General features: G+C 42.4%; 1 protein-coding gene across 2 annotated transcripts in view; it reads right to left on the reverse strand.

The window, feature by feature from the left end:
- The window catches only part of ACSBG1 (acyl-CoA synthetase bubblegum family member 1), a 30,322-nt gene extending 21,745 nt beyond the window's left edge, over nucleotides 1-8,577 (reverse strand). Inside the window, exons 1-4 of one of the 2 annotated variants that reach the window (XM_081887678.1) lie at nucleotides 8,359-8,577; nucleotides 6,679-6,740; nucleotides 3,010-3,227; nucleotides 177-265 (exon numbers count right to left, since the gene is read on the reverse strand). In XM_081887678.1, the coding sequence (XP_081743804.1) occupies nucleotides 177-265; nucleotides 3,010-3,227; nucleotides 6,679-6,740; nucleotides 8,359-8,381 (392 nt within the window). In that variant the 5' untranslated portion in view covers nucleotides 8,382-8,577. The remainder of the gene's footprint in view (nucleotides 1-176; nucleotides 266-3,009; nucleotides 3,228-6,678; nucleotides 6,741-8,358) is intronic. The other variant, XM_081887679.1, reaches the window with a different exon arrangement.
- Between the last annotated feature and the right edge of the window lie 8,724 nt (nucleotides 8,578-17,301).

Below are 17,301 nucleotides of genomic sequence, written 5' to 3' on the forward strand. Positions count from 1 at the left end.
CTGGAAGAAAGGTGAGTTGTCAACATAAGAAAAGAGTAAAAAAAATGAAAAATGAAATACTGGTGAGGTGGTGACATAATGGAATAAATGGTGGTTCCTTTTGTTTCTGATCTTGCAAAGCAAGGTTGGCTGAACAGTGCCTGAAATAAGTCCTGTATGCCTCCTCCAAAGCTTACCCAGCAAAAACAGCTCCCACGGCTGAAATGAACCATTCTGTGGAATTGAACCCAAGTATCGCTACACTGTGGAACCGCTCAAGGCCAAGCTGGAGAGAGAGAGAGAGAAGATAAAGCACAATTTTTTGCAAAAGAAATAGGAGTCTGAATGCTGCCTGAGGTCAATAGGTAGGAAGTTCCAGCGTGCAGGTGATGCTGCATTAAAAGATCAGTTTCCAGCACATGTGGAACTGGGAATATGTGGCACCTACAATAGTGCCAGTTCTGCAGATTGAAGCAGTCTTGTAAGGCCATCTTGTAGTTCACCTGGTCCCAAGTTGCTAGGGCTTGAAACACTAATAGAAACACTATGAGCTTGGCCCACTGGCACATCAGTAACCCCCCCCCCCCGAGACACAGACAGCTTCTGGGACTTCCGGGGTGGCGCCTCCGGCAAATGGCGGGCTCCCTCTGAAACGGAGGGACAAGCTCCACGAGAAACGGGTCTTTCCCGCTACAGCGAAGCGGGGACCCTCTAGAAATCACAGGCGGATGAAGCCTGTGAACTTGGAACTCGGCGGGCACCCTTAGCGCCCCCCCAACCCGCAAAGGAGCCCAATAACGGGCTCCGAAGCGAAGAGGGGGAAGTGGCGCGGTGCTGAGAGTCTACCGCTATTTCCACGGAGCGAAGCCACACAGCCGCTGTCGGAGAGTGCTGCCTTCTTCTTGGACAATTTGGATTTTTTAAAAAAACAACCATCGTGAGTACCTAAACTTCGGAAAATTGATCTATAATCTAGGGAATTGGGAAAGAAAGGAATCGGGCTTAACATTCATTGCAAATTGGGCATTGAAACGGAAGGTCTAACAGGAAGTCAACCTTCCATTTTTTTTTTGTAGTTGGAACAAAGCAAAGACAAAATAAACTGGAGTCTTGAAAATCATTTTAAAGGAGTGGATTTCATCGTCTAAAATAGCTGAACCCCCCCCCCTTCGGCAGCAGGAGGAGAAGGGGGTGCTCTTTTCGAACTGTTTTAACCTGCAGAAGTAAGTTTAAAATAAAGCAATTTTCCACCGTCCTAACCCAGGAAGCGGGTTGTCAGGATTGACGTTTGAAGCTCATTGACCAGGATAGAAGCTGTTTGACAGATGGTTAAAAGAAGGGGGGGGGGACAAAACTGGAATTCCACTGTTTTTTCTTGTAACTTAAAAACAACAACGATGGACTAAGTACCTAAAAGTAAAAGAAACTTTGTGGCTGGATTTGTAATTTGTAACAGAAGTCTTCCCTCTAGGGGGAGATAATGAAACTGTAACTAGGGAATTTCCAGCTGCTACAGTATAACCCGTGGGAATTGAGTGGTGACCTTGAAGGACAATGTGTTCAGAAATGTTTGTATCTGAAGAAGTGTGCATGCACACGAAAGCTCATACCAAGAACTAACTTAGTTGGTCTTTAAGGTGCTACTGGAAGGAATTTTTTTTGTTTTGACTATGGCAGACCAACACAGCTACTTATCTGTAACTGGAACTTTTCAGAAATGTTTTTGTGCGCTTTTCTCAAAACAAATGATTTACTGGAAGAATTGCATGAGGGAATGAATTTGATGACTGATTTGGTTGGAAATCTTAAGCAGACTGTGGAAAATATTGGACAGGCAGTAGAAAAAAATATGGAGTATACCCAGGAATTATACCAGGATTGTGCCCTGTCAGAACAGAGGAAAGAAGAGGATTCTGCTGAACTTTGGGAAACAGAAATGGAGCCACAGATGGAGGTTGCGGCCCTGCAGGAATATGAACCTTTGGAATTGGCAATTGACTCTTGTAAAAATCAGACTCGGAAAGATGAAGTTTGGATTGGACTGGAAATGGGGGGTTGGATTGACCCCCCTGAACAGGGACATATGGACTTTCCGAGTCTGGTAGTGGATTCAGAGAGGTTTGGAGATATGGGGATTCCAAAGTTTGGAGGGACTTTGAAACATGCATTTAAGCACTATATGGAGCTCAGTCTGGACTGTGGAAAAGGGACATCTTGGTTGGAAGGAGGTAAAAGCATTATTAAACTGGAGACCACACGAGTGAAAAGAAAATATGAAGGGAAACAGTGGAAGGGACATGGAAGGGATTTAAGAGCCTCGGATATAAGATTACCAGGTTAATGTGCCAGCTTAATGGGATAAATGGACTGACAAACCCGGGACCTGGGGGAAGGAACGTTGGATGAGGATCTTCTCTTTTTTTGTTTGTTTGTTATTAGGACTATCTTACATAATTGATGAATATTAGAAGGATGTATGAAATGAAATTGCCTGGCTCTGGTATAAAAGTTTAAGAATAGAGTAAGGTAATGCAACGAAAGATTAGAATAGGGTAAAAACTTGATGGTAAGGATTTGCTGAACTAACAAACTGAACTGGAATACAAAAAAGGGAGGGATGAGGAGGTCTGGGGAAATAAGTCTATGGAAGATATGTTGTGAAAATTAATGTGTTTTTAACTGTTTTTTTCTATGTTTTTCTTTTTATTTTTTGTACTCTTTTTTCTTTTTATTTCTTTACTTTTCTTGTTATAATTTGGAAACTCTAATAAAATATCTTATTAAAAGAGAGAGAGAGAGAGAGAGCTTCTGGACCAGACATCTCTCAGGCTTGCTCTCGACGTTGGGGCTGTTGGTCCTCCTGCCAGGGACCTGCCCACCCTCCTAGGATGCTTGTTTGTTCTTACTGGGTGGCCTTATTGTTCACACCTCTCCTTAAGCTTTAAAAATTACTCTGAAAAGCAACCACGCAAGAGCCACACCCCAAAGGACAGCATTTTGGATCTCCCGCTTCAGGCCCCCCAGGTTTACCTTCAGGAAGCTTTTAGCTGCTTTGCGAGAATAGTTGTAATACTCAGCAAAGGTGATCTTTTCCCATTCCCCATCCTTCTTGCTGACCATTGCATTGAGAGACCCATATTTCTCTAAGGATTCTTGAAACATCTGATGAACAGTTATGGGAGCTTGCAGACACGTGGGGTCCATCCTCAGCTTAACCAGCCCATCAGCAGACGTGGTCCAGAGAGGCACTGGGGAACAGGCAGAGAAAGAGAGACTGCTGCAGCACCCATGCATCTCCATGCAGACAATGAAATATTCTCTTGTGTTTTGCAGGAGCGGGGCCAGTCTGTATGATGCCCTGGGTCCCATCCAGATCTTGGGCTCTTGGGCCCAGGGAGGACTGGAATCTCATGGAGGAGGTTGCTGGACTGGTCAGACAGGTTTCTTTGTAAGGCTAAGTGGCCTTAGGGGGCCACCTAAGGGTCTTCATCAGCATATTAAAAAACCCGGAGCTCAGTTGTAAGAGCTAACTGCCCTCCAGGCTATTGGGTGGCCTTTACTCCCACCCCCACTAGCTGCTTGGGAGGAGAACTGTGGGGAGAGTGGGGGGAGAGAGCTGAGCTGGAAGCAGGCAGAGGCAGAGCTAGGCCAGTTCAGTTGCACAGGGCAGGGAGCCTTGCAGGCACTGCAGCAGGTGCCACAACTATGGTGTCCAATGGAAGGCGAGAGGTGGGGGGCACCAGAGGTTGGCATCGCACAGGGGGCCACTGAAATCTGAGTTGCCAAGGTCTGCCACTGAATCCGGAGACCCAGAACCCTGCTTGTTCTGTGCTACTTCTCAAGCTGAGACTAATGGAGAAGCAACATCTGTTGGGGCGTTACTCCATCTTAGGCTCAGGTTCTATATGTGTGCAACTAAAACCACACATCCTCAAGACACCACCGTCTCCAAGGAAACGGAGCCCTGGAATCCCTGAAGTTTCTCCGTGCTTAGCGATTGAGGCGGCACATAACAATTTTCTCATTAATGATGTCTCAGTGCTTGCCACCCATTCTACAGGCAGCTTATTCTGCTATAGAGAAGGTGGGATTTGGCATTTAGATGCAATTCCTCACTGTCAAGATTTTTAAAGGAATAAAAACTACAAAAGCTTGGAGCGCTAAGAAGGTAAGAGCTCTGCTGAGTAAGTCTAAATATCCATTAGGGTCCAATGTCCTCCCCCCCCCCGCCCCAGTAGCCAACCAGTTGCCAGCAGGAAGCCCAGGCTTGAAGGCAACAGTCCTCACTTCTTGTTAATGTTTACCCCTGCTGCCTGATATTCAGAGGTATACTGTATTTGTACATGGATGTTCCATTCTTATCATAGCTAATAAGAGCCCAAGATTCAGACCAAAGGTCCATCTAGTTCAGGGCCCTGTTTCGCACAGAGGCCAACCCAACACCAGGAGTAAGGTAGCAAATTCAGAAGTGCGGGGTCCTTCACAATAGTCACAGCCATGACCCTTCTAAGATTGTGCAACCTTCTAAGATGATACAATAATCTTATATAATAATAATAATAATAATAATAATAATAATAATAATAATAATAATAATAAATTCATTAGAAAGATCCTTGCTACATGTTGCCTTTCACCAAGATCTGCTATTTGCTGTGCACATACTGGGCAAAGGACGCAGGCTGCTCCAACATCACTTTCAGAGTGACCTAAGTCGTATTTTCCTGTAAGTCCCTCTGCATGTCACAGAACTTGCTGGATCCCATTGTCTGGAAATGGAGGCACTGAATGTTTTCGGAGTTCCTGAATGCTCAACTTTGGAGCATGCAGTGGCTAAACAGCTCCCCTCTTATGTTGGTGGGGTGACTCCAGGGCCCTGGAGACTGGGATATTGCAGAGACCCCACTGCAGAAAGAGCAAAAGGTCTTCAGCCCCCACCCCAACGCATAAGAAGGAGCCTCTCTCCTGCAGCTGCAACTCAGAAGCATCACTGCCTCCAAACGAGGAGGTGCTATAGAGCCATGTATTTTATTTCATGGCTGTGCTAGAGTGCGACAAAGTGAAGGGATCCAGAAAGTGGCAGGGAGGGAGGACTTGGATCCATGGAGGGGAGACAGACATCTGGTAAGCATGGAGGTAGAGGGTTTGGCAGTCAGAACAGGACAAGGCTTAGCCCAACAACAACACACTTAGTTCTCAAGTCGCCCCCAGAGCAGCACTTGTTTCTAACCCATGGAGGGGTGGGGGAAGTGCTACTCGACTCTTACTTCAGCCAGGAGGCGGGAAGGAAAGAAAGTTTGAGAGTCCCTTTTGGAATGTGCTGCATCCTCAGCTGAGAGAAAAACTAAGGCGAAGATCATTTTGCCACCAAGGCATGGAAAGGGAGAACAAATCCCCCAAAGAAAGACAGAGGGAAAGTTTGCATTTTTCCAGGGAAGGAAAGTCAGGGAGGAAGGCAGCAGAGGATTTGAAAGGGATTGGAAACTCTTTGGTGGAGCTACTCTGGATTGCCACCGCCACACAACGAGGCTCGTTCAAAATGGGGCCTCTGTATCCCTGAGCTAGACATTCCTGAGGGTCCCTCTTGTTTGGAATTGTTGAAGGTGCAAAACCTGTTTGTTTGTTTTCCCACCAGGTGGGAGATACAATATTTGAATGCTCTTCCATATAAGAACTTCCTGAAGCCAAGACAAAGGATCTGGCCTTGTCCTCTCATTGCTGTGCTACGTTTCTATGTGCACAAAGTCATTCATGTGGGACAGCGGTGAGGAACATGCAGCCCAGTGGCACACTTTATCCTCAGTACTGTATATACCTTTTTGTGAGCATTATTTGGTGGGAAAACTGCATTGCAAAATTAAACAAAGTGCAAATTTCAAAGGATGGCTGGGTTTCTGTGAGAATACTGTTTGGGGAAGTAGAAATAGTTTTGCCTTTCATTCAGTGCAGACGGATTCAAACTGCCCCCCCCCCCTTAGGGAACCCAATGCTGGATCAGACAGGATTTTGGTCTGATCCAAGAGGGCTCTTCTCACCACTGAGGAAGTTGCCGCGCACAAAGGAGGAACAGACACAATGGGGAAGCCCTTCTGAGTCCCAGAAGCAAGGAAACCCCTTTTTAAAGCTGGCTCCGTTCAACAATGGCAAAATGCTCCCATAGCAAGAAATGGCAGAGTGCCATCGAAACCCTGCACAAAGTTGTTGAGGAACAGAAAAGCCATTCTAGGTCCCCACAAAAGCTTCTTTATTCTGCAGACACCGACAACTAGTTCATTTTTGGCTTTTTCCTGATTATGCTTTGAGCAAGAGAGGTCGCAGACCACAAGAGGGGAAAGGAGTCGCTGCTGCATTTGAAACTCTGTGCGCATAGCAGGGAGAGGTATGAAACTCAGGTTAACAGTATAAAAAGTTACCACGGACAAATCCAGAAGGCTCCCATCCAACTTATGTGGGAGAAAGTGGTGGTGACTCAGGAGGACGGTTTGGGTTGTGCTGCAGGCGCAGGAATAGGTTGCGTTTGCTGCGCTTTAGCAGTTGCTCTCCCCCCCCCCCGTTTACCTGCAGCAAAGATGGGTGCTACACCTGGAGCAGGTTAATTGGCCTCTTGTGCCTCCTCCTCCACTCCCCCCTTTCACAGAAGGCCCAATTAGGCAATTATGGACTACATTGTGGGTATCTCCTTTCCTGACATATGCTTACCTGAGGAATCTTCTTGCTCTGTTCCAGAATCTTTCCAGTTGTTCTGTGCTTCTGACAAATTCCTGAAGAAGGGGGAAGAAAGTGTGTAGGCAGAGTTTTACATGGACTCAGAAGAAGCACATCACCAAAAGAAAAGAGATAGATTTGCATAAAATGTGGTTAAAAAGGAATGTTTTCACCTGGTGCCTAACAACATGTAGTGAAGGCGCCAGGTGAGCCTCCCTGGGGAGAGCATTCCACAACTGAGGAGACACCACAAAAAGGCCCTTTCTCATGTTGCCACCCTCCAGATTTCTCATTCATTGTTCAGGCAAGCCCAGGGTGGCTGGCCCTGCTCATTAACCCCCACCCCCTGAGCCAACTTGGAGAGGTGGGCAGGACAATTTATCTGACAGTGACCTGGTTTGGGAGAAGTTGGGAACCACAAGGGGTGTTGCAAGCTCTATGCCCAGCAAAGCACCCTGCATTTGGTTGGCAGAGCTGCTTTCTGAGTGGGGATTAGCTGCATGATTGAGTTCCCCATGGCCGCACAGCCAACCCCACAGCCAATCCAGCTGTGCCTTGCCACACTCCCAATGTCACACATCAGACACCATTATTTTTCTCCAGGTCTTTGGCTCTTAATTATCCTTGAGTGGGTGGGATGTTCTAATCCTGCCTTTTAAAAACAGAACTATCTTTTAGATTTCTTTCTTTTATGACAGTTTCAACATGTGTTTGTTTATATGTTGTAAGTTGCTTTGAATTACCTTGGTTAAAAAACCCCAAACAACAAGTAAATAATAATAGTAACAACAACAACAACAACAACAACATAATGGTGTCTAGTATAGAAAATCAGTGCAAACTATGTTGTTGTTCTTCTTCTTGTTGTTGTTACTATTATTATTTATTTGTTGTTTGGTTTTTTACTCCCATAACAGCAATTTTTGCTGCTTTATGTACATGTATGTGGTTTGCAGAATACCTTGCGATTTTACAAAACTTTTCCCATTCCCTGCCTGCCCCTTTCTGCATGCATTCTTATGACTTGGCTTCACTCCCAATTGAGCAGTACTTGTTTCCATGTCTGAATGCAAATTGCTACTTTCCCCACTTCATTCTCTCCTGTTCTATTTTCTCCATTTACTGGTTTCAGGTGTGTGGGGGGGTTTTAGGGGGGGGAATAGAATCACATCTATGTACTAACATACATAGTATGCTAATATTAGAAGGTTCAGCAACTTAAAATTATTGCTTGATTGTTGTTGTTGTTAAAAAAACAAAAACAAAAAACAAGGTGCAAAGTAGCTATTTTTTGAAGGGCAAAAATTCTCTTTCCCAAGTCAATGTCAGCAAATGAGAAACGGTGCGCAAACTTCCATGTCCTTCCATTAACAAATAATTCCTTGTTTGGTTATCCTTGTTACCAGTTTTAAATGAGCAACCCATAGCCTGCTGATTTACAGGGAGCGTTCGCTGAAATCTACAACATATACTACTTGTTGTCATGGAATGAGAGAGAACACTCATTTAATTTCTTACAAGAGCAGAATCAGGTCCATGCTCTCAGAAGGCACAGAAAATCAACTCAAATGCAAGCCCCGCTGTGTTCAGGAGGACTCTAGCTGGTAAGTTTGCATTGGACTGCAGCCACTATTTCTTAGGAAAGAAATATCGAATTTACAAAAATTACTTTACCTGATTCCATTGCTTTCGGTCATTCTCTCTCCGCTTATTGCTTTATTCTTGATGGGAGATGGGGGAGAGGTGCTACTTCTTTGGCAGACGAATGCTGGCTTCAAATATGCGAAGAGTTTTGTGTGGCCAGGCAGAAATAAGCTGATACGACTTAGGAAACCAAGAGCAAATGGTCACTTTCTTAGTCAAAGACGTAATGCAATAGGAGGAGACTCAGAGTTCCTAGGAGCCATTTCTCACTGACCATGGTAAAAAATGTATCAATGCTTGGATGGTGTTCAGCAGTTACAACTTTCCTTTGCCTTTCTTTAATATCCATGAGAAGAATGTCAATGAGACTGCTGCTTTTTAAGATGCAAATTCTCTCTCTCTCTCTCTCTTGCTCCCCCCCTTCTAATCTTTGGTTCAAATTATTCCAGTTCTCTTATTTGAATATTATATTTTGTAGGATAGTGGTTCTCTTTCTATAGGACAGAACTGGAACTCAGTCACTGACATGGGGGAAAGGGTGTTGAAATTCTTAAGGCATTTCTGCAACAGACCGACAGAAAGATGGAATGTGGGGCACACATCATTCAAAACCCAGATTCATACTGCTTAATCTCAGCATGGGAGAGTCTGCAGCTATTGTGCAAAATTTGTGAAATAAAGTCCTCCAGCTCTTAAACAACAGCAACATATATGTTTGTTCAGATTAGGGGTGACTAACATAGCATCTAAGAGCCCATGAGGCAGCTTACCGCTCACAATATACTCGTCACAAACTCATTTTCCACGTCTGGAGCCTTTGGACAGATCAGCAAGCTTGGGAGAACTCCAAGATTTGGAGGAGGGGAAAAACTTAAGGAGGGGTGCAAAACAGAAGGGCTGATCTGGCTAAGTGTGCAGCAGACAAGTGAGGGAAACGGGGGGGGGGGGGCAGAATGGAGTATTGTGGGAAAGGGCATGGCAGGCTGGTTGGCAGGAATACTGAACAGGGGAACTTCACATTGCAATGTTTTGTTGCAAGCCGTGTGTGTGTGTTGTGTGTGAGTCAGAAAAGTTTTCTCGTATTGGAAACCATGCTTGGGGTCGTCCGTCCCCCCCATTTCCCTCTACTGTTCTGCTGTCCAAGGATTTCATATCATAGAATTGTAGAGTTCATAACCACTTAGAGGTTTTATTTACATTTTTACAAGTTTAACAGGAGTCATATACCATCAATACATCGTTTTCATATAGTTCTCTTTCAAAGTTATACAGTCAGTAAATTTTAAATCCAATTGCCATAATTTTTCCCAATCTTCCATTTTTATGTCCTAAATGTTGTGCCCATTTAATCATTACACATTTAACCTTTTCATCTTTTTTCCCATTCTAGCAATAAATTATACATCTTCAGTAATTTGGTATTGTCATCTATAATTTCTCTTTGAAATCTAGATAAAGTATAGCTGAATCCTTTCTTTTTATCTTCTTTGAATACCTCATTTACTTGGAAATACAGTGGTACCTTGGGTTACATACGCTTCAGGTTACATATGCTTCAGGTTACACACTCCACTAACCTAGAAATAGTGCTTCAGGTTAAGAACTTTGCTTCAGGATAAGAACAGAAATTGGGCTCCGGCAGCACGGCGGCAGCAGGAGGCCCCATTAGCTAAAGTGGTGCTTCAGGTTAAGAACAGTTTAAGGTTAAGAACGGACCTCTGGAACAAATTAAGTACTTAACCCGAGGTACCACTGTACTGCAACCAGTCATTGACATGTTCTCAAATCTCTTCATAATCTTTCAATTTTAATTTTCCTTCTATTTCTGGTAAGCCATTTTTCTTTCCTATTTATTTTTTTAATTGATGTTGCTTCTCTTGGTGACAACCACCACGGGGTCTTTTGTTCTAATAAATCTTTATATCTTTCCCAGACTTTTAGAAGGGATCTCCTAATTATATGATTGTAAAATTCTTTATACACTTTCCCTTTATCATACCACAAATACGCATGCCACCCAAATCTGTTATGTCTTTTGAAGTCTAACCGATCTGTATTTTCTAATTTAATTCAGTCCCAAATCCAAGCAATTCAAGCAGCTTCATAATATAAGTTAAAATCTGAAAGAGAGAAACCTCCTCTATTTTTGATATCCGTAAGTAATTTATATTTTATACTTGGTTTCTTCCCTTTCCAGATAAATTTTGTAATATCTCTTTGCCATTTCTTGAACCATGTTTCATTACTTATAACCGGTACAGTCTGAAATAAAAATAACATTTTTGGCAATACGTTCATCTTGATCACTGCAATTCTTCCTAACAATGATATATTCATTCTCCCCCATATTTCTAAATTCCTTTTTATTTCATCCCAATTTTTTTCATAATTGTCTTTAATAATGTTAATGTTTTTGGTTGTCAACCAAATTCCTAAATATGTTGGTTTTTTATGGATCTCTATTTCTATATTCTGCTGTAGTTCTTTTATATCCTTTTCTGATAGATTTTTCACCAACAGCTTTGTCTTATTTTTATTCAACTTAAAACCTGTTACTTGCCCAAATTTCTGTATTTTTTCTAAAACTTTTGAAAGAGAATTATTAGGGTCCTCAACTGTAATTCCAAGGTCATCTGCATATGCCTCTATGTCTTTTCCCCCACCGTAATTCCTCTAATGGTTTCATCTGCCCTGATGTTTCTCGTCAGGACTTCTAGAATCAAAATAAATTATAAAGGTGATAATGGACATTCCTGTCTTGTTCCTTTCTGTATCTTACAATTATCTGTTACCACCTGATTTACAATTAGTTTGGCTTTTTGATCAGAGTAAATTGCTTGAATCCCTTTCCTAAAGTTTTCTCCAAAATTCATTTCTTCAGGGACTTTTTTTCATAAATTCCCATGAAACATTATCAAACACTTTTTCAGCATCTATAAACATCAACGCTGCCTGTTTTTCATTTCTTACTTCCAGGTATTCTATCACATCTATGATATTTCTTATATTATCCTTCATTTGTCTCCCTGGAAGAAAACCTGCCTGATCGTGATGTATAAATTCCTTCAATATTGTTTTCATCCTATTAGCCAATATATTGGCAAACAGTTTATAATCGTTATTTAATAGCGAAATCGATCTATAATTTTTTATTGAGGTCAAGTCTGTCTCTTGTTTTGGGATTAGGGTTATATACTCCTCTCTCTTTCATTCAAAATGAATGAAAATTTCATTCATTGTAGCTTGTAATGGTGCTAATAATTGTTTATTTATTTTTTAATAATATTTGGCTGATATTCCATCCAGTCCTGGCGATTTCCCTGTTTTTGCCCAATTAATTACTTCCAATACCTCTGAAGTTGTTATTGGGGCATTTAGAATTACTAATTTCTCATCTGTGATTTTTGGTAATTTGCTTGCTCTCATATATTCCTCTATTTCAATCTTCTTTTCTAGTCCTGTCCTATATAGATCTGTGAAATTTTTGAAAAATTATTTCCTAATCTCCTTTGAGTTATCTATAAGTTTTTCCTTAACTTTAATTTTACTTATAGTATTTTTCATCTTATTTTTATTTGATTGCCATGCCAACAACTTCCCTGGTTTGTTAGCATTCTCAAAATATTTTTGTGATCATTCAATATTCAATGATCATTAGTAAAGAATTAGACTGGAAAATTTAAAAAATGAATTTTCCAGTCTAATTCTTTACTAATGATCATTGAATATTGTGTTTGTAATAATTTAATAGCTTGCTTTGTACTCTCTTTATTTGGTTTGTTTATTAACTCTTTCCATTTTTATCAGAGCCTCTAAAATTTCCCTTTTCTTCTGTTCCCTCACCTTCTTTTGGTATGCATTTTGTTGAATAAAAAACCTCTCATCACAGCCTTACTGGCATCCCTAACAATCTGAAGGTCTGTTCCTTTTTTAAAATTTAGCTCAGAATAATCCCCTAATATTTTCTCTGCTTTCCTCTAACAGATTCCAATTGTCTAACAAATCTTCATTCAATCTCCATCTCAGAGTGGAATGTTTTTCATTTTGCACTTCTAAAATTAATGGATTGTGTTCTTGGCATTATTTCTTTTTCTTTTCTCTTAATTCCAATTCTTTAGAGAGCCACATTGCATGACTTCTTGCACTACTTTCGTAGACATGTGAAAAGACTGTAAACTCTCTATCTAATGCAGGGGTCGGCAAGGTTTACTGGCCATGGGCCGAATCACTTTCACGGAGATCATCCGTGGGCTAGACTGGCGCAGCACAATGCCAAAAATTGCATTTGCACATGTCCGCGGCGGCGGAAATCAATTCTGCGCATGCCCAGACGCCAAAAATTGTGCCTGTGTGGAAGCGATTTTTGGTGTCTGGACATGCACAGATGCGATTTCCGGTATCTGTGCATGCACAGGCATGATTTCTAGCGCCGCTTGGTGAGTCCCTGTGCCGCACTGTACAGGTTTAGCGAAGCGCGCGGGAGACTCGCCAAGCAGGCGGCTCGGTTCAGGGGCGGCTCATGGGCCGGTAAAATGGTCTTCATGGGCGGCATCCAGCCCATGGGCTGCATGTTGCTGACCCCTGATCTATTTCCCCCCCAAATTTTTTTATTGATTTTCCAAAATTTTAAACAGACAAACAAACATAGATCTTAACTTTACTTGTTCCAATCTTAGTAAGATTGTTAAGTGACTTCCTCAAATCCCCCTGCCTGAATTTCAGTGTATATCATTGTAACAGTTTTACAAAACCAATTTTTCTCATAAAATTAACTTAATCACTTAGCATCTTTCTTTTCTTTTCATTTGAACTTTAAACATACTATTCTCTAACATCACATATTTAAATCCTAAGCCTATCTGATATTTGCAAGTTTTTCCAATTAAATTACCTTAGTATATTTAAGTAAATAGTCTTTGCATTTCATCCATTCCTCCTGGTACTCCTCCTCCTTCTGGCCGTGGACTCTTCCAATCAGGTCGGCTAGCTCCAAAAAGTCCATCATCTTCATCTGCCATTCCTCTATTGTTGGGACTTCTTGTGATTTCCAGTTCTTGGCTAACAAAATTCTAGCTGCAGTTGTGGCATACAAAAACAATCTAACATCTTTTTTGGGCAATTCCATACCTGTTATTCCAATAAGAAAGGCCTCTGGTTTCTTAATAAATGTATATTTCAACATTTTTTTCAATTCATTATAAATCTTCTCCCAGAAGTCTTTCACCTTGGTGCAGGTCTACCACATATGATAAAAGGTACCCTCTTTTTCTTTACATTTCCAGCATAGATTATTACTATTATGATATATCTTTGCTAGTTTTACAGGGGTTAAGTACCATCTATACATCATTTTCACAATATTTTTCTTTAACACCGTACATGCAGTGAACTTGACTCCTTTCCTCCACAACCTTTCCCAATCTTCAGACATTATATTATGTCCCACATCTCTTGTCCAATCTATCATCACAGATTTAACTTGTTTATCCTTTGTATGCCACTCCAACAGTAAATTATACATTTTAGACCAATTTTTAACTCTAGAGTCCAAAAACTCCGTTTTCAACTTACGGTAGTTTTTTCTGAAGCAAAACCATTTTTCTTATCTAATTTGTACAGTTCATTGATCTGGTGGTAGTGTAGCCAATTTATTTTATCTTTAATTTGATCAAATGGTTTTAATTTGTATCCTTTATCTTCCAATAACAGATCAGAGTATCTCAACCACTTGGGTTCCATATTTAACTTTTTCTGGGCCTTTGCCTCCATTGGCGAAAGCCATCTGGGTGTTTTCCTCTCTAAAATATCTTTGTATTTCATAATAATAATAATAATAATAATAATAATAATAATAAATTTTATTTATATCCCGCCCTCCCCAGCCGAAGCTGGGCTCAGGGCGGATAACAACAATAAAATAGTGCAACATTCTAAAAACATTTCATTATAAAAATTACGGTAATTCAAATCAAACCGATGGCAACCATTGGGCCAGAGCTCCGCGAAGATTGCCAAAGGAGGGAGTCAGGCTGTGCCCTGGCCAAAGGCCTGGCGGAACAGCTCTGTCTTGCAGGCCCTGTGGAAAGATGTCAAGTCCTGCAGGGCCCTAGTCTCTTGTGACAGAGCGTTCCACCAGATCGGAGCCACAGCCGAAAAAGCCCTGGCTCTCATTGAGGCCAGACTAACCTCTCTGTGGCCTGGGACCTTAAGGATGTTTTTATTTGAAGACCGTAAGTTCCTCTGTGGGACATACCAGGAGAGGCGGTCCCGTAGGTACGAGGGTCCTAAGCCGTATAGAGCTTTAAAGGTTAAAACCAGCACCTTAAACCTGATCCTGTACTCCACCGGGAGCCAGTGCAACTGGTATAGCACCGGATGAATGTGGTCTCGCAGTGAAGACCCCGTAAGAAGTCTCGCCACGGCATTCTGCACCCGCTGGAGTTTCTGGGTCAGTCTCAAGGGCAGCCCCACATAGAGCGAGTTACAACAATCCAGTCTGGAGGTGACCATCGCATGGATCACAGTGGCTAGGTCAGGGCAAGAAAGGTAAGGAGCCAACTGCTTAGCTTGGCGGAGATGAAAAAATGCCGCCTTTGTTATAGCTGTAATCTGCGCCTCCATGGAGAGGGAGGTATCGAAGATTACACCCAAACTCTTAACGGGCGGTGCTGGCACTAATTGCACCCCTGCAAGAGATGGGAGTTGCCCCCTCAATCCCATATCATCCCATCCCAGCCAGAGGACCTCTGTCTTCGAAGGATTTAACTTCAACCGGCTCTCACGTAACCACCCAGCCACAGCTTCCAAACATCTGATCAGTGTGTCTGGGGCCGAGTCAGGATGGCCATCTATCAACAGATAGAGTTGGGTGTCATCAGCATACTGATGGCAACCCAGCCCAAAACGCCGGACAAGCTGGGCGAGGGGGCGCATAAAGATGTTAAAAAGCATCGGGGAGAGTATCACACCCTGAGGCACTCCACACACCCAGGAGTGGCGCGGTGACAATTCCCCCCCCAAGCGCCACCCTCTGTCCCTGACCAGAGAGAAACGAACGCAGCCATTGAAGGACTGTGCCCTGGATCCCCATGTCGGCAAGGCGGCAAATCTTCTGGGGGGGTTTTGTTAAATTTTCTAATTTATTGCACATTTCTGTGACCATTTTAGTATTTTTTCCCAATTCCACTACCATCATTTCAGACTGTTTTTGCATTTCTTTCAACATGTATTTTTAAAATTTTGCCAGAAAATCTGCCATTTCTGGAGAGACAGGTCTGCCTGGTGTCTCCTGCATAGATCCCCTTCTGCCTGCAGCAGCCTGTTTTCTGATGTTGTCATTCAAAGTTAGTTTACACTGTTTCTATACTAGCCAGTCTTCTGGTTTATTCTCAAAACAATAATTCTTTCAGCTCAGTCTTATCACTCCTTCAAGGCCACAAGTCACCCCTTGGCTGTTCTCACCACGCAGCCTTAGTTGGGAGCAAGCAAAATAGAAAGCAAGCAAAATATCAGACAAAGTGATAGGAGCAATTCGGAAATGGAAATACCCTAAATTAACAAAGACAGTTCCACAAAATAATGACAGAAAATAAAGCTAATAAAGTGGGGAAAGTTAACAAAATGATACTGTTTACAATGTCTAGATGGTATGCAGTAGTTGTTAATTAGTCCTCTCAACATCAATCCAGAACCGTCGGTTGAAGGAAAAGGCTGCAAGGACAAAGAGAAACTTTCCCCAAGTCCAATTAAATGTAGTCTACTTCTTTTTGTGATCAGTTATTATTTCCTTCCAAAGTTCAAAATACTCTGGTCTTCACCAATCACTTTATTTGGCCTGATTAGTTGCCCAACCTCCAGCTATTTCCAGGCTTTTCCATGGACTTTTTTGTCCAAAGTTAGATGAGTGTTCCCCTCCATAGGTTTGGGTTTGATTGTGAAGTTCCAGGTAGTTCCAAATAATTCCAAATAGTTCAGTAAGGTATTTTCCAAATCATAAACTGTGCAAGTTTAAGTTAAAGATCAAAATTATATCCAATATTCTATATCACGGTTCAAGTTCAGTGTTCAAGTTCAAGTTAAAAGATCAAAGAGTATATCCAGTATTCTAATAAGATAGATATGCTAATGAAGCTCAAAAAAAGAATTTCTTACCAGAGCGATTGAAGTGGCTTGTCAATCTTCCACTTACAAATCTTTCCCCAGCAGTTGGAAAGTAGCCAGAAAATGGAAGTTGACTTCCTTTCTAGTTTCCGTTTTGACTGAATTGAAAGAAAGAAATTTCAAACATTTACAGAAATCTTCTTACTGATATTTTTCGACTTTATAATGTTGGTATGAAAATCCCCTGCTTACGGTGGCAGATTGAGGCTTTGACCCCAGGGTCGCGATGCAGCCATGAGCGCTCTAGAGTCTAGACCACTCTTCCCCCGCTACTTGCCTTTCGGTGGTGTTTTCCAGGGGCGGGAGATCGGCGCTCTGCCGGACTTCTCCATGTTCCACACCATAGCGGAACTTGCGGGGGGGGGGCTTGCCTTGGAGCTCCCCCCTCTTTCCCCTGCAGGTCTCAGACTGATCGGACGATCAGATGCACGCTCCCTTCCCGATCGGCAGGAAACCAAAAGAGCAGGTTTTTCATACAGTTCCTAAAAAACTTTAGTTCCCCCAAACCATTGCTGGCCACCTCATGCCTAACCCCTTGCCAGCTGGCTGCAAGTTTTTAAGGCTCAGGCAGCACATCTTTCACCCTCCAACCAGGGTTTCTTTGCAGCCGGAACGCACCACAGCTCTGTTCTGGCACCTCTCCGTGGGTTCCATCACCTTCCAGGTGGCCACTATTACCATTCTGAGAGAAAGAGGGAGGTGTTCATGGTGAGTTCTGGCATCTCTTTTTTTGGAAAAATAGCACTGCCTTCAACATTCCTCTGATGAAAATAGGGACATCCTAAGAAAAAGCAGGATATTCCAGAATCAAAT

This window comes from Podarcis melisellensis (assembly GCF_964234715.1).
Source record: "Podarcis melisellensis genome assembly, chromosome: 14".
Taxonomy (NCBI): Eukaryota; Metazoa; Chordata; class Lepidosauria; order Squamata; family Lacertidae; genus Podarcis; species Podarcis melisellensis.